The sequence below is a fragment of the Phaeoacremonium minimum genome (assembly GCF_000392275.1).
Source record: "Phaeoacremonium minimum UCRPA7 unplaced genomic scaffold PA7_03_scaffold_286, whole genome shotgun sequence".
In the NCBI taxonomy this organism is placed as follows: domain Eukaryota; kingdom Fungi; phylum Ascomycota; class Sordariomycetes; order Togniniales; family Togniniaceae; genus Phaeoacremonium; species Phaeoacremonium minimum.
The window spans coordinates 40,100-63,181 of NW_006921191.1; the positions used below are offsets into that span (position 1 = coordinate 40,100).

General features: G+C 48.9%; 6 protein-coding genes across 6 annotated transcripts; 2 read left to right on the forward strand and 4 right to left on the reverse strand.

Annotated features, from left to right (window-relative positions):
- Positions 1 to 25: 25 nt before the first annotated feature.
- On the reverse strand, positions 26 to 983 carry UCRPA7_3489 (putative para-nitrobenzyl esterase protein; the record flags this gene model as incomplete). Its single annotated transcript, XM_007916048.1, has 2 exons — positions 26 to 634; positions 693 to 983. 2 exons carry the CDS (start codon positions 981 to 983, stop codon positions 26 to 28), a joined length of 900 nt encoding a protein of 299 aa, XP_007914239.1.
- A 6,912-nt stretch (positions 984 to 7,895) lies between these two features.
- On the forward strand, positions 7,896 to 8,998 carry UCRPA7_3490 (putative norsolorinic acid reductase protein; the record flags this gene model as incomplete). The annotated part of the gene is made up of 3 exons (XM_007916055.1): positions 7,896 to 8,031; positions 8,095 to 8,240; positions 8,303 to 8,998. 3 exons carry the CDS (start codon positions 7,896 to 7,898, stop codon positions 8,996 to 8,998), a joined length of 978 nt encoding a protein of 325 aa, XP_007914246.1.
- Positions 8,999 to 10,214: 1,216 nt separating this feature from the next.
- UCRPA7_3491 (putative fad-binding domain containing protein) lies at positions 10,215 to 11,245 on the reverse strand (the record flags this gene model as incomplete). The annotated part of the gene is made up of 2 exons (XM_007916039.1): positions 10,215 to 11,108; positions 11,171 to 11,245. 2 exons carry the CDS (start codon positions 11,243 to 11,245, stop codon positions 10,215 to 10,217), a joined length of 969 nt encoding a protein of 322 aa, XP_007914230.1.
- Positions 11,246 to 12,906: 1,661 nt separating this feature from the next.
- On the reverse strand, positions 12,907 to 13,464 carry UCRPA7_3492 (hypothetical protein; the record flags this gene model as incomplete). Its single annotated transcript, XM_007916050.1, has 1 exon — positions 12,907 to 13,464. The coding sequence occupies one exon, from the start codon at positions 13,462 to 13,464 to the stop codon at positions 12,907 to 12,909; it is 558 nt and encodes a 185-aa protein (XP_007914241.1).
- A 2,278-nt stretch (positions 13,465 to 15,742) lies between these two features.
- UCRPA7_3493 (putative beta-glucosidase protein) lies at positions 15,743 to 17,122 on the reverse strand (the record flags this gene model as incomplete). The annotated part of the gene is made up of 1 exon (XM_007916044.1): positions 15,743 to 17,122. One exon carries the CDS (start codon positions 17,120 to 17,122, stop codon positions 15,743 to 15,745), a length of 1,380 nt encoding a protein of 459 aa, XP_007914235.1.
- Positions 17,123 to 20,760: 3,638 nt separating this feature from the next.
- Positions 20,761 to 21,576, forward strand: UCRPA7_3494 (putative -like family protein; the record flags this gene model as incomplete). Its single annotated transcript, XM_007916046.1, has 3 exons — positions 20,761 to 20,865; positions 20,933 to 21,159; positions 21,213 to 21,576. The coding sequence occupies 3 exons, from the start codon at positions 20,761 to 20,763 to the stop codon at positions 21,574 to 21,576; spliced, it is 696 nt and encodes a 231-aa protein (XP_007914237.1).
- Between the last annotated feature and the right edge of the window lie 1,506 nt (positions 21,577 to 23,082).

A 23,082-nucleotide genomic window follows, 5' to 3' on the forward strand; every position in this document is an offset into this window, starting at 1 on the left:
CAGTAGGCACTGCTGCCCTGTTACACTATGGGCCACTAAGAAACGCCCCGTAAGATGCAAACAGTGCGGGCATGCCACCCAGGGCTTCCATGATGTCGAAGAAGGCCACCTTCCTCCCTGAAGCTTCCTCACTTCTGCTGGCAATTTGGCGGGTCACACCTTTATCGCTGGGGCCCCACACCACCAGCTGTTCGTTTGCCTTGAACAAGGGTAAATCGTCTAAGCCCGCAGCAAAGGCGGCTATGTCAGAGGCGAATGCCTCTGTCACGCCTGTCTGCGATGGCGAGAGTCGATCATTGTACTGTTGCCAGAGTAGTGCCGAATCGAGCATGTGATTCGCCTTACCACGACAGGGACCATCCCATGGGTTTCCCTCGTTGAAATTACCTACGTAACCCTTCGGCCATAGCGTAGCAATGCAGCAGGCAGGTGCATAAAACCACAGGTCGTTCACATAGTCCATGATGCAAAGAAGCGCCGCGTTGTCATCAGTATCAGCCGCCAAGCCATACAGGCTGAGCAGTCGCTCGACAGCGGCCGCCTTGGCTTCGAAATGCTGCCTCATAAAACCGCAAAAAGTCTTGGCAATGTCTTTCTTTCTATGGGCTAGGACGAGGAAGCCCATTACGGAAGACTACAATAGGGATTACATCAGCGGAGATCTCGAGGACAGAAGCAAAGTCAGTACGTACCTCAAGATTACCTTGGACGATGAACAAGCGCTCACACCACTGCTTGCCTGGAAGAAGTGTATCGCTATCCTTGAGCCATCCCGCGATGGAGATGGCGTCGGGAACGGTCTGCCCATCGACCACAACGTTGAGTCCCAAGGTGAAGCCAGCCTGGCCCATGATATCGCTCTCATCTGCTGTCAAAAGCTCGTTTATTTGATCACTTGGTGATAGATCAGCCAGTTTGAGAGAAGTTGCGACTGTGCTGTATATCTTCTCAGCGCTCTCCATAGAAGAAGGACCCTGGACCATGCTGGAGCCACCTAGGATTGCGGCTTGATTGAAAAGGGGCTCCCGGGATTGAAAATGGTAGCAAATAGACACTTAAACATCCATTAGATCCCGACTGTGTGCAGCTCAGCGATGGCTTACTTGCTCCAGCACTCTGGCCGACGGCCGTGATCAAGTCTGGGTTACCGCCAAAGCCTCCAATGTACTTCTTAATCCATCGGAAACAAGCTTTCTGGTCAAGCAGGGCGTTGTTCGCAGGATAACCAGCTTCACGAAGCTGATGTGATGTCAAAAGACCCGGCAAGCCCAGTCGGTAACTTTCTGCCTATCAGCTTACCCTCAACACTTGGATATGGAAGGTGCAAGAGCGCGTACTTGAAAATGACGGTGATGACGGGAGTCCCTTTTCTTTCCGCGAGTTCCACGAACTTGTCTTGTACGTAATGAGGATACCAATTCGAGCCAAAAAGAAAAGCGCCCCCGTGGACGTAGACAAGAACTGGAAGCTTTCGCGTGGCTGTTGGGAGTCCCACTGATCGAGGAACACATATATTGAGATTCAGACAATCCAAATCACTCATAGCCGGCACTTCTGTCTCAGGAAGGCTCTGCTGCACCATGCTAGTTTCCATGTGAAGGGCGTCGGCTGGCGAAATTGGAAAACAGCTACCACAGACTCAGTACATTTGCTTGTGCTATGCGGTTGAAGTGGATGAATCAGAGAACTAGGCCGTACCCCAGTTTAGTGGCATCAACACCGGAGCTGGGAGTGTACTCGTTCACCTCAGCCCGCGCAAAACGATTCGAAAGTTTGCCATATTTGATGCCCAGAAATTGAACACTGCTTCCCGTACCAGCAGGTTTCCCCTGGACAACGCCCATGAGCGGGTGATGAATCGCACAATCAGCCATTCTACGGTGATAGGTTTGGGTCTGCTAGAGGTAGGGATGTAACGATGGGAACGATACTGAGCGGCAGCAAAGAAGGATGGGATTCAATCCACCAACAGACAGCGAATGCTATAGCTTAGTAAAACTCAATTAGATACTGTTTATCGGCTATAGATAGTAAGCTCTATCCTCCTTTGAATCTTTTATGATCTATTTATATAGAGTCTGGAGCGGATCTTTGGAGGTATATTGCTGGATATCTATTCTGGCTACCTTTGCTCAGACTTTATGGGGAATCTTAGAGATAAGCGTATAAATCAACGAACCTAATTACTCTTACTCTCTACAAATCAAAAAAAATCAACAATAAACATCGCCTTCTTCTTTTGAGCCAGTACTCATTAGTCATAGATCAATCATAATAAGTGGGGGCCATGATTCTGTAGGCTCGGCGGATTCCGCAGTCCTCTCCCTGGCTCAGCGCACATGTTACAAAGCCCATCAAAGCGCTTCGTAAACGCGTCGGCGTCGGGAGCCCACAATAACGCCGTGGATTGCGTGGGCGGCAAACTAATCATGTTAACAACCTCAGTCAATGTGGATTCGGCTTGGCGGTCTCAAGTATACCCTATCTCGGTCTTCGGGGGCGAGCCCTCCGGGAGACGATACCACTGCTAAGATATCGATCGGACGTCGCCCGGAAAGCCATTGGATCAGACAGGCCGCCGTCCAAGGGGACATGGACCCAGGGATCCGAGCGGTACCTAGGTAGCGCTCACATGGCTTGACCCCTGTATCTGGTCCAGCTAGTCTAGTATAGTGCCTCAGCTGGGGCCTGTATCCATACAGTACAATCGAGCGCGCTCCGTACCAATTGTCTGTTGCCGCTATTGTCATCTCTCATCTTGATGAAGGAGGGAAGAGCGCTTGCACTAGTCATGCTTTCCCAGCCGGAGACTCTAACGCCGCTAAGGCGAGGGGAATTTCCCCGGCATGGCCGTCGCATCTCTCGCGCGCTCGCAGAGCTGTCACCCTGGATCTTGGATCTTGGATCTTGGATCTCGAGACAATACAGTCAATCAAGATAGCATCATCCAAGCGCGACGTCTCCAGCGCGGCCGGGGAACAAAGGTAGCAATTGTGTCTGACACGCCCCTGGTCGCCTGTTTCTGCGTCCTTCCTCCAAGTCCTTCTTTAGGTATGCACCTATCGTGGATCGAGGAACAGTGGCATCAACGTGCTCGGGCGCATCAACAGCATGGAGCAGACCACTGATTGTATATATGGCCGACTGCCTCGCTTGCCTGCTGCGGTACGACACCACCACAACACAGCCCATCTCCCTTCCCATTGTGCATCATCAGCTAGCTTCACATGCCTGTCAAGACTGCCAAGGGCTAACATGCGCTTTGTCTTTTTTTCCTAGTGCGACAGTTGTTATGCAAAAAAGGTCAGGACACGGGACTCGGGCGACTCCGACATCTCAACCCTCAAGAGGCTAAAGCAGCCATGACTGACTGTCGTGGCAGACAAGATGTGACAGACAAGAGCCCTGTCGCCCTTGCGCAGCGGCCGGAATCGCTTGTGTGAGGACCCGACCACGACAGACGCGTGCGAAGCGCCAGAAGACAGGCTGTCAGAGGTAAGCCGCGAGTGATGGTCCACTCCGCCATTCTACCCGGCGCGCCTGCTTCGCAGCTTGCTGAACTTGTGTGGCGTTATAGCTCGAGTAGAGACACGACCATGGGCAGTGAAGACGTCATGACAGGGATCATAGAACGACTTGCGCAGATGGAAGAGGCCTTGAGGGCGGTCCAGCAACAGACAATGGGCTTCGCAGTGGATGAAGGTGCCACCAAAAGCCCCTCAGATCGCAATCCTTCGGAAGCAAACTCATCGCTTGATTGGCAATTTCAAGAACAATTGACCCCCGCAAGCTCGACCCATGGCAATGCCATGGGAGGCCAGCAGGTCCGAGACCTGTCACGATACCTAGGCTGTGCAATCCAGTCAAACAGTATACTGACTCCTGCAGCGCAGAATGCCCTCTTAGAAGTTGATATGCTGCTTACGGGTTTGGACTTTGGCAGATCGGTGGAAGAGGATACCTCGGCACTGAAGGGCATTCTCGAGTCGAGCCCGCTCACCGATGTGCCCAACCTATACGTTCCTTGGTTATATCCAGAGGTGGACGTCTTCTATATGCTCTTCAGTGGTATGTGTTTTACTGAGTATCAAGTCGTCATCTCCAAACTAATGTGCGCCTCGCTCTCTCTACCAGAATGTCGGTCCTCTACGTCGATGGACTTCTTGGATGGCTTTAGCGGCATGACCATTCCTCAGGTGGAGGAAATGTTGCTTGCCCTGATCAACTGCACGGTCCACGGTCAACAGCGACTTCAGCATCTCATTTGCATCAATTACATGGGTTGGCTCATTCTGCACGTTCTGGACGGGAGCTTGGCGAGCAGCTTCATTAGCCACTACCAGCGCAAGAAACGTCAATCGTACTTTGAAAACATTATATTCTGCTTGAAACACCTGGAGCTCAAGGTTCAACCGGACCTAATGCTCTTACAGACAGCGTGTGCTGCCACACATATACTTCACTCAATGGGGTATCCGCAACCGTGCCGCCGGCTAAATCAGATCGCCTGTCAAATCGGGCTGTGCCTCCAGGGCGACGAGGCAAGCCTTCAGGCAATGTCGCCCGATGTGTATATTCAGTTCCATTTTTCGCTCGTACGGTGTAATCTCCAGGATAAGACTATAGCATTGCACTGCGAGGAGCTGCCAGCTACCCCAATGCCCCGTTTAGACACCACCCTGCTCGATCATGCCGGTCTCATACCTGTTGTCAGCGGCATGACCCGTGTCATGTATGATCTTGCGATGGCCGAAGAAGCTGTCGTCCATGAGTATCTGGCGCGTGAACGCTCCATGAGTCCTGTCACTGACTTTGAGGGTGTGATGCAAAGCGCTCGTGCAACAATGGATCAATATATGTCACAACTCCCGACCAACACAGATGCCTACTGGTCATATGAATGGTTGTGTGTAGATTTCATCTACTACACGATCTTAGCTCGTGGCATTGGTCTGCGGCTCTGCCGACAGAACGACTCCCAGATCTACATAGACTGCTTAATGAATGTCCGAGAAGGTGTAGATGCACTCATCAGTATGCTTGAACACACTGCTGAAAAAAGATCGTCAAGGATGAAGTGCCTTGGGACTTTAGCATGGTCAGTATTTTATGCACCCCAGTCTGAGAAAAGGCCCAGTCTTGTTGACACGCAGACAGGATTATGTCCTACTTTCTCCTGTGGCCATTGTGCTTCTTGGTGAGGCACCTTATAGTCTCTCCAGACAAGCTTGATATCCAGCGACTGAAGCGCCTGACGGATTTGCTTGACGAAAACGTCAGAATCCACTCCCTCGACACGGCCGCGGTCAAAACAGCTCGAGATCTCATGTTGATCTATCTGAATTACGCAGATCTTACTGCTAGGAATGCTCAGCTCAGTTTTGTTATCTAGTGTATTGGCCTTGTAGGGTATTGTTGAGCAGAACGGATGCCCTTCTGTGCTCGTTAGCGATTATCTAGTTATTAATCTGGCTGAGGGAAGGCTTTGGTAGGCTTTGATCCGACGGTCCAGTCTGTATACACCGCAAGGTAGAACACGAGTTCCAGGAGTCATGATGTAAGCAAGCATGCTTCTAGTTGAAATACTTGTTAGATAATACAAGCCCTGCATTCACACAATACTCTTAGTTGCTAGGTGAATCGGAAGTCGCAATGATGTCGGCATCAATAGAACCTATGTGAGGTCGAGACACCTGAATGAAGCGCAAAGAGCATTAGCTTTAGGGAAAATCGCTCAGGTGGGAGCACTCATACTTAAGATATTAAGTTGGCATACCTAATCAGACCCGATCAGGGCTGGTAAATGTGGAGGGAGATTGCTCGGGCTTCTGGATCCCGCAAGTTCCCTGTTGTCTTCACTTCGGATTCCGGCTGTGCCATGCAACAGTTTATAAGACATGCCACAGCGAATGATAGGTCGCCTTCGCAACGACAGTTACCCTTGTCAATTTTTTTTTCGGCCTTTTTTGTCAATTCTATCAAAAAGCCATGTTTGACATTGAGGATCCCACGACCTGGCCGGAGGCGGGCAGATTAGATCAGGAACTCTCCGAGGTAATGACACGAGAATAGACAGACAACGCGGCCTCCACAGTGCTGGAAATATGCTGATACTTGATTTGTCGTGCGATTATATTAGATAGTTCGCGATAATCCGAAACCGTCATACAGTCGGGAGGGAGATGACTACCTTCAGATCCGTAGGGACTGGACAGCCAAGGCTAGGAAGGAGGCTGATGAGTCGCTGGCGGCGGCCGAGAACCAGGTCAAGGAACATGAGATCCAAATTCCTATGCAAGACGGGTCACAGATGCGCGCACTCGTTTACTCCCCAACGCAGCCTGGGCCGTCAGGAAGCCCTCTCATTGTTTTATTTCACGGCGGCGCCTTCTGCTTCGGCCCTCCCGAATTCGAGTCCCTCAACTGCATCAATGCCGTCCGGCGGTTCGCTTGTGTGGCGTTGAGCCTAGATTACCCTCTTGCCCCGGAGGTGAAATGGCCGAATGTTCTATATCAATCCTGGGATGCTCTCAAATGGGTATGCCGGCGGAGCCTTCGCCCAACTCGAGGCTCACTGCACCGTGCTGTATTCTCTGTTCCTGCTTGCTGACACTCGGTCCAGATCGCATCCAACTATTCAATGCTGGGCGCTGACCCTTCGCAGGGCTTCATCATCGGCGGCTGCTCCGCTGGCGGCCTGATCGCCGCGGTCTGCGCGCATTGGGCCCAGGACAAAAACCTCAAGCCGGCATTGACCGGCGTTCACTATTCAGTGGCCGGCTTTGGGTCGCCGGAGCACTTTCCTTCGCAGTACCGCGATTTCCACACTAGCCATCAGAACTCTCAGGTGGTGCTTTGGAAGCGGTCCACGCGCCCGTACGACGCCCTGGCCGCGCTGGAGCTCGATTTCGACTCGCCTCTCTGGAACGTTGTCGCCTGGTCTACCGGCCATGGGGGCCATCCACCCGCCTACTTTCAGGTTTGCGGCATGGATTCCACGCGGGATGACTCGCTGATCATGGAGCGCGTACTGCGGGACGCTGGGATCAAGACCAGGCTGGATATATATCCTGGCCTACCACATATATTCTGGGTGAGCTATCCGGAACATTCACTGCGAGAAAAGTATCTGAATGATACCGTACTCGGTTTTGGGTGGTTGCTGGGGAAAGAGGTGAATGCTACACTGAATTTATAGAGAGTATATGCCAAACTTTAACCAAGATCGTCCTTCATGTAGAGTTAGCTTGTTTAACATGAGGACCCGAATCACTGTCCTATTCATCTAATCATGTTGTGACAGAATATACAGAATATATAAGCCGACAATTGAGTCCTTCTGACGAGGACGTTCTCACGTTTGTCAGTTAGCTCAATTGTCACACATGTTTGAATAAAGTGGGGTAAACAAATGAGCGCCTTGCATCGTCAGAATTTGTATGGCAAAGTGGTGATTATCCCGTGACTGATGAGCCTAGGCATTTTATACCTGACTTTGGACGTACTGATTGATAACATCCAGTGCCCATTGCAAAATCCGGGGGCGGTGTTCTTACTATCGGCGCAATCGGATTCCGCACAATTTTAGTTGTGACGGACACTCCGATCACAAAGAACACAGCTGTTGCTGGTAATTACTTTGATGTTTCTTTTCCTACAAAACAATTAGAGCTGCAAGGTCCATCTCCCGGTATTTTCAGTGCCTTGTCTTCCACAGAGTCGTCTCGCCGAAATTGAAGATGCCATTTATGAAACCATTCCCCGCTCCCCCGACGGCCCTAGGTCGTCATCGGGTACTCTCTCCCACGGCCTCTGTGCGTGTCTCTCCGCTATGTCTCGGCTCGATGAGCTTTGGCGACTCCTGGTCTGAAGTCATGGGCGCATGTGACCGCAAAATGACGGAGGAGATATTGGACCACTTCTACGGAGCCGGTGGCAACTTCATCGATACCGCTAATCTGTATCAGGATGGAGAATCGGAGGCTTGGCTGGGTGACTGGATGGCGTCGCGAGGGGTTCGACAGCAAATGAGTAATACTACCCCAGTTGCGATTCGTGTGTTAAGGACCCTCGGCACTGACTGATGTTGGTTAGTCATCGCGACAAAATACACCGGCAATTATTCTCGCGTAGACGAGAAGGTGCAGATCAGATCCAATTACGGTGGCAACAGTGCCAAGAGTCTGCGCGATTCCATGGAATTCAGTTTGAAAAACCTCAAAACAGATTACATCGATATAGTAAGAGTATCCAGAACTGGGGATTTTTTTGCATACACGGGGCTGATGTACGTGCGACCTAGTTATATGTCCATTGGTGGGACTGTACCACCTCTATATCCGAGCTCATGCAGTCGCTGAACCAAATGGTCCTGGCTGGGAAGGTCCTGTACCTGGGAATATCGGACACACCTGCCTGGTTCGTGACGCGAGCCAATGAGTACGCTCGCAACCACGGGCTACGGCCTTTCGTTGTATACCAGGGCAAGTGGTCAGCTGCTAACCGCGACTTCGAGCGCGAGATCATCCCCATGGTCAAATATGAGGGCATGGCATTGGCGCCCTGGGGAACCTTGGGCGCTGGCCAATTTAAGACCGACGAGCAGCGCAAACAGGGTGGTCGGACAGGACGAGCACCAACAGAGAGAGACATCCAAGTTTCCCGCGTCCTCGAGAGCATTGCTGTCCGCAAGAACACGCTGCTTACGAGCGTGGCGCTCGCATATGTGATGCACAAGACTCCTTACGTCTTCCCGATCGTAGGTGGTCGGAAGATCGAGCACCTGCAGGCCAACATCGAGGCGTTAAGCTTGGCTCTTACACCCGAGGAGGTGCAAGAGATTGAAGACGCCTATCCTTTCGAGTTGGGATTCCCTCTCAACTTCATTTACGGCGAGAAGTTGCCCCAGCACCCCAGCATTGTGCGGGTTCTCGAGAATGGTAGCCATTATGACTATGTATCCGAGCCGAAGTCTATCGAAGCACAAAGGAGTACCTGAAGAGTACTTCTAACTGTAAATGAGGAAAGTTCTGAAAATACAAAGGCAATCTATATGCCGTGATAGCCTACATCCTACTCTAAGGAGACGGCCATCCGCTCCGTATCCAAAAAAAGAAAAACTTGCTTAATTTTGTTTCAGTGTCCTTTTTGGGCACATTTTCATGGGTTTCCACGTAACCTACTTGATGATGTATGACATGGCCATTTTCCAAGCTCGGAATGGTTACTTTACGAGAGATCTGCGATAACAGTTTTGGAGCCCAGCCGTGAGCGGTTCGTAGAGTGGACAATAATATAATCCAGTAGACTTTGCTATCTTTCGAATTACATCATGCCAGTCATCTACGTGCTCTCTCAGTCTCACCACCTTTTGACGATTGTGAAATCGGAAGAATTCTAGCTCGCAACAATCACATCAGAACAAGAAGGACAGCGTGTTCTATCACGATATAGGTTGTTGGCAATTCCTGCCCTAGCTCATGAGCATCGATAGGCGGGAACTTTGACACAAAGTAGAGACTAGCACGGAATTTTTGACCAGTCGGTGGGTTTAATGGTCAGCTGATAGAGTCGATCGCTAGTCTTGAACACTTGAGCGCTTAGGTATATGTCATCGCTGAACACCCGCAGCGACATTTCTGGCAAAACTCCAATTCTAAACTCCGGGGCGATGACTCACTGATCTCAGTATTTTCCTCTTCACAATCAACTGATTTGCTTCAGCCCAATCAGAGAGAATTACTGGGTCCATGGGTTGTCTCAAAAAAAGAAGAAAGCAAAAAAAAAAAGGAATTTAAGGAAAAAAACGCATGTAGATCAATGAAGTTCACCGCCTAAAAATGATCCGTTTAACATTGGGTAGTGTATCATGCCAAAGCCTCTTTGTCCTTTTCTATTTTACTTATACCGTTGAGCTTGCCTGTCGACCGCATGGCGAAAAGATCGCTGCCTGGTTTGATCTTTGCCCAATCGTGTGCATCTAAGCAAGCACCCCTGCTTTTGTGTACAGACCAGCCAGCTCTATCTTTCATCTCCTCCTCATAACGTCTGACGACATCTGACAGAGGGACAATCTCATTCGTGCTTAAGCTTCTGTAGTGCTCAGCGAGCAAATCTTTAAGATGATGAGCATCAGTGAGGCCATGATTTGCAGCTTCTCCACGATCTTTGCCATTGGTCAGCGCAATGATTAGAGGGTTAAGTCAGAATGGATTTCAATACTTACACATAACCATAGCGTGAGCGGCGTCGCCGATGAGAGTGGTTCTTCCCTGATTCGAAGGCCACTCCAAATGCCGCCAGTCACGAAGCTTGATCTCAGTAATCTCCATATCATCTGGGATATATGAGAAAGCTGTTCCCAACTCACCATGAAACGGCTTCGCTAATTGTTTCATCTTGGCTACTCGTTCCTTATTCGTAGCAGGAATCTCGTCTTCAGGGGTATGAACTGGCCAGGATATGTTGAGCTGGCAGGCGTAGTAAGCCCCATCGCCGGACGAACCATTCACCTCAGGAGTATCTAGCAGTGAGTACCAGAGAAATGAGCCAGTCTCAGGATGTGTGCCTTGAAACAGCATGGGATCGACAGCTCGTAGAGGCGCGATCTGTTCGGGTGTAAGTTTAATCGTGACACCCATGAATCGGATGGGCAATTGCTCCAGATGCCCGTTGTCTGGACAAAGAAGGCGTCGAGTCATGGATGTAGCTCCATCAGCGCCGACCACCATAGCACCTTCGGCTGTTGTGCCATCTTGAAACGAAACTTGTACACCAGAGTCCAGCAAGTCAATGCCGCTGATATGCTTGTTCCACTCCACGTCGATGCCTTCGAGCATAGCCTTTCGGAATTTTTCACGGTTAATTCGTCGTTGACGAGGAAGTTCAAACTCATATAACCTGCTTCCATCCGCAAGGTTGAGGTAGCAAAACTTGGCAAGCTTTCTGCGAGCCGATGAAGGATCTACCTCTGCGGTATGGAGGCGGCCAATCATGGTCGCAGGCAAACAGGCCTCAAGCGCTTCGAAAACCCATAGTGTAATCGCCCACCCATGACCACGAACGTCTATATGTTCGTCACGCTCGAAAATGCGAAAAGGGATGCCCTCCTGACGTAGGTTAACAAAATGTTCAAGGGGGGCGATAGGAGGTACTTTGGGCTGTAGCGGACCTTCTTCAATGCCTGAGCCAGAGCTAGACCCACAACACCAGCTCCAATTATCAGGATGGGAGCGTCATTAGCCATATTGTGACTGTGATTGACTAGGATTTGACGCGCTGATGTCCGGAACCAAAACTGAACGAATAATCGAACATGAAAAACGATGCACAATGCTTACCTCAACGCAGTGGGATGAACGTTGTCCGCTCGTAGATCTGAACAGTGTGCGTCTTTTTAATTAATCGTGGAGATCGTCATCTGTATTAGTCGGAATCCGCAGCGACCCCACAATAAATGACGGGCGTCGGCACGGAGATCAGCGGATTCCAAATACATTGCAGAGCTCATGGAGTAACGGAGTAGCGTTGTACTGCAGGCTATACACTGCCATAATTATCAAGACGGAGATGAGTCGAACAACCTAGGTCTGCAACTCCATGTCTTCATTATTGATTTGTTCCCCTTGAACTGTTACGCATCAGCAATAGCATCATCCACCGTGTACCCAGCGAGCACGAGAGAAGCATTCAAAAAATGGCTTCCAACCCGTCTTCATACTCCATTTCGGAAACTGCTGTTCTCCTGCTGGATTACCACCGCAGGTATCACGACTTCGTACAACCGGAGGGCAGGGGTGCCGCCATGGCTCACGCTGCCAAGGAACTGCTCACGTGGGCCCGCGAATCCAAAGTGCTGATCATACACTGTCTTCTGGACCTCTGGAACCAAGTTCCGGCTAAGTACACTCGAGCAAGTGGTCGATGGGACTGGATTGCCAGCATGGTACGAGAAGACCCACAGAGCTTTCGTGAGCACGAGCTTGTAGCTCCCCCCTTTGGCACAATTGATAGACGGACGGATGGCGAGCTTACCTTTTTTCGTCGTCCCGGGCAAGTCAGTGCCATGTACAGCCCAGGTCTAAGAGAGATCCTACAAGCCAGAGGAATCAAGCATTTGATACTGGGTGGAATGTCAACAAGTGGTTGTGTATGGGCGACAGGTAGGTGTGGTGTTGATGAGGGCTATGTTGTGAGCATTGTGGCAGATGGCTGTGGTGATCCAAGCAAGGCAAAGCACGAGTTCATGATAGAAAACATCTTCCCCCATGATTTCTGGGTATTCCAGACGGCTGCAGAGGCAATTCATCAGGTCAAAGCAGGCGGAAGCAAGGTTGTTGTCAAGCTTTGAGATATACTGTTCTAGACTGAGCGGCTAGGATTGAGAAGATCAGAATCTAAGATGACTTGTCCAAGTCCGTTAATTCTTAACAGCCTTCAAGATATCTCTTTTCTATAGACTAGCAGTAAGACCATATCTGTACAAAATAGGCTACACATAACCTACGTATTAGAGGTATTCTGGGCCCGTTCAGGGACCATTCAGCCTCGGGTATTACTCTTCTATATCACTACACGATGATAGGCGCGAACTAAATTGATAATTTTGTTGAATCCCTCTGAGATGGCTACATGGTGAAAATGACCTGGACAGTAAATCGAACGTGTATATTGAAAATGCTAAGTGGAACAACTGAAACAGATTCTCAAAACTTTGCCTCGTTACATGCGGTATATATGTACATATGCATGCACATATCTCAAGCAAGGAGGGTTAATTCTACCCGAAGTGTGAAGATAAAAGTATGTGGCACCCAGAAGTGTTTGTTGGACGAGAAGAAAATCCATACACGAGTCTTTTTTTTTCAAACGCTTAGCGCCACGCCGGATTGAAGCAGAAGACACGCTTCACAAAGCCGCAACGGCTCCCATGAACCCAGCAAGAGCTAAAGAACCGGCGATCATGCCCGTCTCACGAGCCAAAGCGGCACCAGCAGTTACAGGGGCCACGGTCGACGAGGCTGTGGTGGTAGCAGCGCCAGTTGGAAGTGCAGAAGTTCCATTGAATGTGCAGTGAGAACCGTCGAAGATAGAGTGAAGCCATACCAGAGACGTGGCGTACTCGGCATCGGGGCATGCAGATTCGACACTGGCAATCTCGGAAGTATGTACGCTGAAATAGGACAGCACACCCGATTTGTAAGCCGAGTAAGTGGACTGCAGGGACTCCGCCAAAACGGTAGCAGGGTCACAGTAGTCGCTTGGGGCGGCAGTCTGGAGGAAGACCCCAAGGGCGGCATCAAGGTCGCCCGAGGGCTCGACGCCGTTGGTGACGAGGGCTTCGGCTGCGGCAGTGCAATCAGGCGATTCAGTCCGAGGGAGCATCTGAGGCTGGGCCATCTGGCTTGCAACAACGGTAGAGGCCATGAGGCTAGTAAAGGCAACGATCAATGTTTGAGAGAACATCTTGACCTGAGGTGGGAGAGCTGGCTTGATAGCGCTGGGTGGGTAGAGAAGTCTTCCTGGTTTTGGCTTAGGTAGGGCTGCTTGGAAATCTTTGAAGGCCAGTCAATGAAAGCTGAAGGCTGTGTGATATAAAACATATGGTTAAAGACTCGTCAACATATTGCACAGAGCCAGTCTTTTATGTTTGTCTGGCCGAATGTTCTACACGGAGGGAAAAACCCGTAAAGAGGTTGTACTAGGCGACAAGATCGGCACCACACTGCGGGATCCTGCAAGGGGTGACCGGCGACTAGTGTGGCAAAGGTACCATGCTACACTAGCTCGCGGCACTTGCCGGCCTTGATATCTTCAAAGCCACGAAGAATGCTGGCCGGCAGGTATTACTCGGTCCCGGTGTCCGGACCCCGGAGCCCGAGCCCACCAGCAGCGTGACCAGCTTTAGATACCACGAAATGAAAATGCCGCACTGGCTCACAGACGGCACTACCTTCCGCGTATATTGATGGTTCTGATTGTCAATGTGCGATAGGCTCTTCAATTGGACTCAAACACGTCAGTATACGAGTCAGGCAAAGGAAGCGCAACTGTCAGGTGTCTGCAATTCTCTGTAATTCTACAACTAAAGGCCTTATCGAGCATGGAACCCAGTCACAAGCGGTCCCTGGGGAGAGAATTACCGGCCCCCACGCCATAAGAGGGAAAGCACACGTTCAACTTCGATCTGCTCCATCAGTTTTCACCACTGTATCGCCCCCACCTTACGATAATGCAATTCATTGCTTCCAAAGTCGTACGCAGAGATCGGAATACCCTCGTCATCGTTCTCTCTTATGCTTAGCCAGATCTGCCACAAGAACCTTTGATGAGTAGAGAGCCCCAAGGTTATGACTAGGACGTACTGGGAGCGGGCAGAAATAATCAGGTGGTAGCGGTGGTTTCCGTGACGTTAGTCTTGGGAATATCCGGCAATGAGTACCACATAGAAGGGTCTGTGTCGGTCGCGTCCCCTGGAAGAGCCTAAGGTCGAGTGAGATAGGCGGTGTGATTTCCCCGGCCCCAGCCTGTTTGTTACCCTTGGACTCCTCGTCAAGTTCACATCCAGCCCGGCAATACTTTTATATTAAATATCAAGAACCGAAGAGGAGAAATTACCGGAATTTGCGTCGATTCAGGACCCGTTGGCTCATCACCTGAGTTTGGAACAGAGGCTGACCTTTTTTGAGATCTAGGAGCAAGAAACTTGCTTACTTCCTGCAAAAATGCGGAATAGATGTCCTCTTAAGAGCAGTTAGTCTTAAAGAGTTCCCGCTAGAGTACACTGTGTCTGATCTTTTTCAGCGCTTAAGCTAATACTAGACCACTACGCCAAGACAGATAATCTAAATAGGATATTCTCATGAGGCCATGATGTGTGCCCTATAGGATGGGGTCAACTTCGATATTGGAATTGACAGCGTTGATGTGTAGGGATGAACAAAGAGACTGTTAGAAACGGCTCCGGAAGATGGACTTGCTGGAAGTTAGAGTGTTGCCGGACGTCTCTGGCGCTTCGGATTCTCGGAGCCGAAATGTCGACCATGTCAATGAGAGATAGAAATCCTTTGACAAGAGCCAGTACAAGAACCAAATAATAAGTGGTGCCTTGGATTGTGATACGTAGCAAGATCCAGTGTTTGAATTGATTCTGGTCGCTTTTGAGAACGCTCGGAGAGGAAAGAAACCCTGGTTTGAAAGAAAATGGTCGCAACATCTGTCAATGCAATTGTCCCAACTAAGTTTGCGTTTAGTATAGCAATTCTGAGAGGACTATTGATTGCGTTCATGTTCAATCGGCCGTGCTCACAAGCTCTCGGTGTATACCGGATGTGAGTATGAATTGAGGGTTATGATTTTCGTAATCCAGAATGCGTAAGTCCCTACGACGAACCTGGGGCAATTGTTGCGCGTACGTCAAAGATGGGCTTTTTCAATATATACTCTATAAGATACGTTGTAGGCACCAAGGAGGTCAAACCTGCAGCTAGCCAGCCTGATCTTTATATGTATGTCGGCATCGGTAGTCACGACGGCTTCACGTCTATGTACGTCACGATGAAATGAATCAAGAGGTAACTCGTGGAAGAAGAAACTACCTCGACAGTATAAGCAAGTAGACCGCAGGAAATCGACCTCGCGCTACAGCTCGCACAGTCCTCCAAGCTAGAGAATTCATCTATTTTGACTTTCTCAATGCCGAGAAGCTAAAATCATAGCAACTAGAACTAAGCGTAAACAGTATTTACCGTCCCTTGCAAGATCCTCTCTGTTTCCGCCGCGACGCGACAAAATCGACAACATCGAAGAAACTCCGCTTGTAATAACGCTCCTGTGTGGTACGGTTAACGACCTGCAGGCCGAACTGCTCGGAATATGTCCCAAACTCCCAGTTATCGGCAAAGCTCCAGGCAAAAGCACCCCAGACATCGACGCCATCTTCCCAGATCGCCTTCAGTGTTTCACTTAGATAGCTCAAGTAGTACTCGCTACGAGGGGTATCGAATAGCTGGTCCGCGAGTTCCATCTGTGCCTCGCCAAAGACGGGGAAGCCAATTTCGGTGATAAACACCGGCTTACGAAACGTGTTCCAGACGTAGTTGAGCAAGGTGCGCAGGTATAGGGGCGTCATATAGACGTAGGACTGGGATCTATAACCAACATTCCAACCCGTGGCGTCAATGACGCTCTGTTCAATACACCAGGGATAGAGTGGATCCGTCACGTTCGCCGCACATTCGTTGATTGTGGTCGTTGACGGAGGTGTCACCGCAACCGAAGTGTAGGCGTCAATGGCGAAGAAATCGGCTGTGCCACCCAGGTATGCCAGGTCATTGTCCGTGAGCGGGATAAAGTCTGTGACGGTCTTCTTGTATGATTCTGGGAAATCAATTCCAAGCATGAGCGGGTTTGCAAACGTTGCTGCTTGCAGATCGTTGTAATGGTTCGCGGCGTCGACATGGCTACTATTGAGCGGGTCTTGAGGCATGCCCATGGTAACACTTAGCTTGAGACTGAGCTTCCCCCGGCCCTTGATCTCGTCTCTGTAGAAGTGATATAAGCTAGCATGTGACTTGATGACCGTATCAATGCTCTGACCATTGGATGCAAACAAGAGCGGCTCGTTCCAAGTGATCCAAATCGGGACTCTATCGGCAAGACGGGACATGACCACCTTGCCATAGTAGACAAAAGCGTCCGTGAAAGTAGTGTTGTCATAGCCACCATTAAGATACCCAAAGTGGCTATCATAGCGCTGCGACAGGTTGGCATAGAACTGCAACGGAGTGTCAAAATGATACAAAGTCACCGCCGGCTTCATGCCCTTCTCGATGATGAAGTCGACCATGTCGCTATAGTGGTCCAATCCCGGCTGATTGACAGGCGAGCCCGGTGCAACAAACGGTACGATACGTGTCCATGAAATCGAGAAAGCGAAGTATTCAACTCCCATAGCGGCCGCGCGCTCGATGTCTTGCTTGTACAGGTAATAGAACTCATTGGCTACAAAATTGGTTTCAGAGCTTTGGCCGAGCCCGATGGGTAACTCAAGTAGACTGGGCGTACGGCCTTCATCAGCGATGGCCCCCTCCATTTGGCCAGCGGAACCAGCAACTCCGAACATAAAGCTATCCGGGAAGAAATAGCAGTCTGTCGGGCCAAAGTACGATGGAGGTGGAAGCACCAGCTTTTCAGTTGATACTGGCGTCGGAGCCACAGTTGTCTAAGGGATTCTGTCAGTATTGATGATTTGCAAGGAATCTGAATCTGGAAGCAATACCGAGTAAAGGCCACGGGTAGTAAAATTCGCGAGCGAAGCTCGCTCCCATAACGATGACCATGCTGCGTGGCCGTACGGGTCCCCGAGATCTGTTGGTCGTGCTATTGCACTCGGATCCCAGCTGCCCCAGCTAGTGGCGCTCAGCTCGGGCATTAAACTCTGCAGATGCTCATACGATGATGCGTATGCCGTCTTTGTGCCGGCAGACGCGGATGTTGCTGTACGGATAGTCGCTGTCTGCGTGAAGGAGAACTTCGACAATCTCGGTGACGGCGTGGCTTGGGCGAAAAATTCAGCCTCGCCAAAGTTGCTACGGCTACATCGCGGTGCAGGACCCTGGACAGAGCTGTACACTTGCTGTGCATATGCTGCGCCAGCTACGGCAAGGACATAAAATAGTTCGACCATGACACAATACTGAAGGTGAAAGGCTTTGCATGCGCTCCCCCTATATCAGTGGGCTATAATCCAGCTCATGCCATAGTATAGAATAGTGATCATACACGTAGCCATTATCATTGGATATATAGGTCTATACCGACGTATGGCTCCGATAACAAGTGGCGATGGCCATGATACACGGACCTTCGGAGGTCACGCCCGGTCATGATTATCGTCTGCTAGTTCACTCGGCCCCGCAGATAGACCTTTTTGCGGACTCCGAGATCCCGGCGGTCAGCATTAGGGTGCCCAGCCATCTGGTAAATTTCATTATCTTCTAGGAAATTCAGCTAGACTGCTATAGTTTAGTGTCAGAATTAGACTGTAATTGTAAACTGGTCCAGGAACGCAACGGCAATGTGTCATAACAATCGCTATCCCATAGACAGCCTTTCCAGTAGGGGAGACGAATCGAGGCGATAATTTATAAACAGGCTGAATTTCGAATGAATAGCGAAATCGGCTGCAAGACACGTCAACGCCGTATGCAATGGGGAAGAAGTACGTAACCTGAGCCTTAGATCATGGGTCTTGACCATCTAAATTTTCAAGCTTTTCTTGATGATAATCTGTGCTAGGTGAAGAGCTGAGAAATGAATATAAACCAATAGTTAGGCGAAAGAAGGTCACCTGATCACAGACAGGGGCATATCATTTACACCCAACTCAATAGCACCTAATTTCATGGAACTCTAGGGAGTAGTGTCACCCAACGCTTCGAGCAAGTAAATATGTCATACTATACAGCTTACATGTATCGCCTATTAGCCTCCTTACTTGACAAAGCGATTTGACACTGCCAGAATAAGATCCTTAGTTATATCTAGCATAAATAATAAGGATATTGTCTCTTTACTGTCACTATAATAGTAAAACGAATAAAAATAAAGTAAATAATAGTAAATCAGACATCTAACTGCTGGCAGAGGTAAGACTATGCTTTTATAACTTATTATATTAAACATTGACTCTTTTGGGATAGAAACTATCTTATTAGGGATCAGATTCACGCTGCCGAATGTTATAGTGTGTCACATGGCCGTTGTGGGTATCAAAACTATGTTTCACTTGTCAAGCTAGAATCACCTTCCACTGCTCCATTAGCCCTTGCCCAAAAGCATGTAAGAATTTAGGCCTTATATACTGTAAGACCTGAGAATTCTCAGTACGTAGTGCTGAGAATGCTGAATCTTTGGTCGTGCTCGTAATTGCGCAAGCCCAGGGCAATATCCTTACAAAGCCCCAGAGGCTCTCTCTTGCCTATTTACAGGCGTTCGCTCACTCAACTACCTTTCCTGGACTTTAAACCTCTCAAGAATTTGCCATGTACATCTGCCATGGGAAATACAACTCTTTCCGCTCCAGAATACACATATATATAAGACTCAGTAGGGCCGTTTTACGGCTTGTAGCACTTTTAGACCTACAATTCTACAATTGCAGTGGGAGCTTCGCGTACTACTACCTTGTGATCGCCACAACATTCCTATGCTCGCATTTCCTGAACCGGCGCTCGTCACGTTACCTTGGTCCCAGGATGTCGCACTGAAGTATCGGAAAATGCTACATCTAATAAACTCGGTTTACTGCTGAAGAGACCACAGCCAGCTTGCTACTGTCAAGTGCTGCGCGGCTGTATTGCAAGTCACAGTATAGGCAAATATTTAGAGATTTAGATGACGAGAAAACTGAGTCAAAAATTAGGCATCACTCCTTACTGGGTAGCAGCTGCTAAGCAAGGCCGAGACAACGTATAAATGTAAACAAAAACAAGCCAAAAGCACTCTGGACCGACCAAGGCAATTAATCACTCGTCATTATCTTCAGGTTTCTTATGGTTGAAATCCTTGGGTTCCTCAAGGAGGTCCTACAATTTGTCAGCATAGGCACGATAAACATACTTAACACAACCATGTTCTCCATCCAACGACCAGTAACATGAATGCTACAAATTTCGGTATCAGTCAACGCTTAGAACCTGACATGGATGATGACTGCACAAGTCTTGAAAAGGAATTTACTCTCTCAAATGCTAGTGGAATTGGCTGAGGTATGAACAGGTTCGTTGACAATCAGCGATTAGAATGTGAGAGGCCGAGTTTTTGCAAAGACATTCGAGTGGTTGCTCAATGGAGATATGGACTTGACCTGCATATTTCTGCAGGCAGACATCAAGAATAGATTTTGACTTCAAAAGGCAACACCAGTTCTACACAATGGATCTATGAGGTAATGCCGCTTGTAGTGTCAAGATATGCGACTTTATGCATTCTATCACAAGGCTTGCATCTCTATCTAGCTAGAGCAATGGACTTTACCAAGCTGACTGCCAATATTGGCAATCGTTTTGAACTGCCGCACATATGTCAATGATCTTCAAGGCATGTAAAAATAAAATTAAAACAAGCACAGCCTTGGCATCTTTCACTTGATTTCAGCCATTTCACCCGTTTCCCAAGGTCACCTAATCCTGTCTACTGACTTCGACCTTGGTGCCTTTGATATTATCACTAACCACCCTCGCATTGATCTAGTTAACGGCAGATACATTACCGATATAGCGGTTTATGACCGAGTACCACGTGTGGTGGGCTTAGTCATTGTAACGAAGGGCAGATAAGTCAGCCGGAATCTCGGATCCGAAATCCGTACAATAACCATGATTGCTGTCAAATTATGCGCTGTAACAGATTAAAGGCTTTAAGGGCCAAGCACTCCGGATGATAAGAGTATGTAGAGTCAGGAGAATACTTCGTCACTGAAAGGCATTGGATATATCGGGGAATAACTCCTTTGCGAGCCACTCCGTCATAAGCGAGCCGCAGCCCGAACATGTCGGAGACGCAATCGCGACTTCCCGGGCGGGTCAGTCCACTCCGCAATAGATTTTTATAGAAAATCAAATACTGTTTCCACTCTTCTGTCATATAATATAATAGGGATTTACTCCTTTCGAAACATAATTAACGAGATCTCAGCATCCTCCCCTCGCCTTCCTCCATCTTTTCTGCTACGTGAAGAGAAATTCCAAGATCGCCACAATGGTCAACGTCGCAGTTGCTGGAGGTACCGGCAATGTTGGCCGTACAATAGTCGAGGCTCTCAAGGCACAGACTCGTCACACCCCTTTCCTTCTCACTAGATCTGTATGTTGAAGCTTGATCCGTAGTAGAAACTGTCCCGATTTGTGTGCCGTGCTAAATCTGGCATCAGTCTACACCCCCGGACATTGGAGTGCCTGCAATACAAGTCGACTATTCCGATGTTGAAAGCCTAAGCGAGGCTCTTGAAAAGAACAATATTCACACCGTCGTCAGCTGCGTTTCCTACGAGGGTGATGCTCTCAAGGTCGCGCAAATCAACCTGATTAAGGCTGCCTCAAAATCCAGTGCCACCAAGAGATTTATCCCTAGCACATTTGGCATAGAATACCTAGCCAAGTCAGTCTTCACCTGATCGACTAGTAGTGATAATATACTAACACCTGTCACAGTAGCATCGAGGACTTGCCTGTCATGGTTGACTATTTTGGCGCATTCGATGAATTGAAGAAGTCTGGCCTTGAGTGGACAGCTTTCCAGAACGGAACATTCCTTGATTACTGGGCTATGCCTCATATCAAAACATTTTTGAAACCTATGTGGATGGGCATTGACATTCCAAGCCGCGTGGCAGCGATCCCGGGTGATGGCAATGCCCGCATAACCCTTACATACTCATATGACGCGGCAAACTTCCTCGTGGCGCTTCTTGATCTTGAGAAGTGGCCAGAACGAAGCCGATTCGCTGGCGATGTCGTCACTTGGAATGAGTTTCTCAAACTGGCCGAGGAAGTTACCGGTATGTTACCCCAATAATGACCAAGCGAAGTGGTAACTGACAACCTTGGCAGGCACGAAGTTTCAGGTTCAATATGATTCTATTGAAAGCCTCAAAAGGTTTGAGCCAACGGATCTACCCTCGCACGCTCTTTCCTACGGCATGTTTCCTAAAGAGCAGTTTCGGTGGTTCCTGTCCATAATTAGTAGATGGACTACCGATGAGGCGATCTGCTACATACCTGGAGAGCTCAATGCTAAATTTCCTGAGATTAAATGCCTAACTGTAAAACAAATGTTGGAAAACTTTTGGAGCGGGAAATGAATGTGAATAGATTTGTGGAGAACTCATCTGTGGATATCTGCGGCGCAACGTCAGGGAAGTTTGAGTTGCAAAGGTTGCTTGATGATTCAATGGTGTCTTATGTACCTACTATTCGAAATGCAGACGCTCATTATGACATATGCTACAATTTGAGGACCTATTTTCCCACGTGTGAGGATTGCTCAATCTCGCAAAAGGAAGACCTCATTGAGTCCGCCGGTGGGGCATCACGGTACAGGTTGGACTGGTGCTCCATTTTTGACCCCATCATGTTGTTATTGGATGCTTTTCTTGGCTGCCAGTTCACTGTAAACAGTGATTCCGGAGAAAAGAGAAAAGTCGCCTTCCTTCCTACGTGGTAGGGTTGTTCGGAGACTACGCCCCGATCGCCGGGAGCGAACCATCGCCCCCTTATCAGTTCTCTCAATGTAGTTAGCCTATATCGGCGTCCTACCAGTGCTTGCTCCGATCTAGTTAGTAACCAATCAGCAATCAAAGTGAAAAGATGCGAGTACCAAGATACTTCAGGTAGTCATAGGTCCTAATGCACTGTGGAATATGGTGAAGTACCGATCGACGATAGCAGAATGGCATGCGAAAGAAAACATACTGAAATCGTCGTCTTCTCTTTCTTACTGGATGAGTCACTGTCCGCATGTAGAGTGAAGAGTGCGTGAATGCACGGATCACTGAGGTGATCCCGTGTCATCGCTGCCATGACCGCACACCTCCACTAGGGTTAATCACTATTACATAGTTCAGCAAGGGTAAGGATACCCAGAAAACGAGGGCTATGATACCTGATTATGGCCTCGAAAGTTCTGTTTATTTCTGGAGTTCCACCAGCTTCACCAAGAATTACTATCCCCTACCCGGAACAGTCGCGATCCCCTTGACAGACTAGCATTGAGTACCCGGTTGGAGGTGTGCTTCAAAAGAGCTTAATTACACTCGAATTTTGGTCTTGCTCGTGGTACCAACAAGATCTTGTGGTACACACTTAGTATCGCGCAGGTGAAAAAAATCGGTCCGAATGTGCTAGAGTAAGGATTGTATTATTATTAGTAGGAAGATTTGTATGTGACAAATTGTCATTAGCTTTAATCGATGCTGCTTAGTCTACGGATAAGGGTGACAGTATTATGTATAAAAGAAGGTAGCGATAGGAGGCGAAGAGTACGGAGTAACCCGGACGCCAATTCAGTATGGTAGATAGTCTA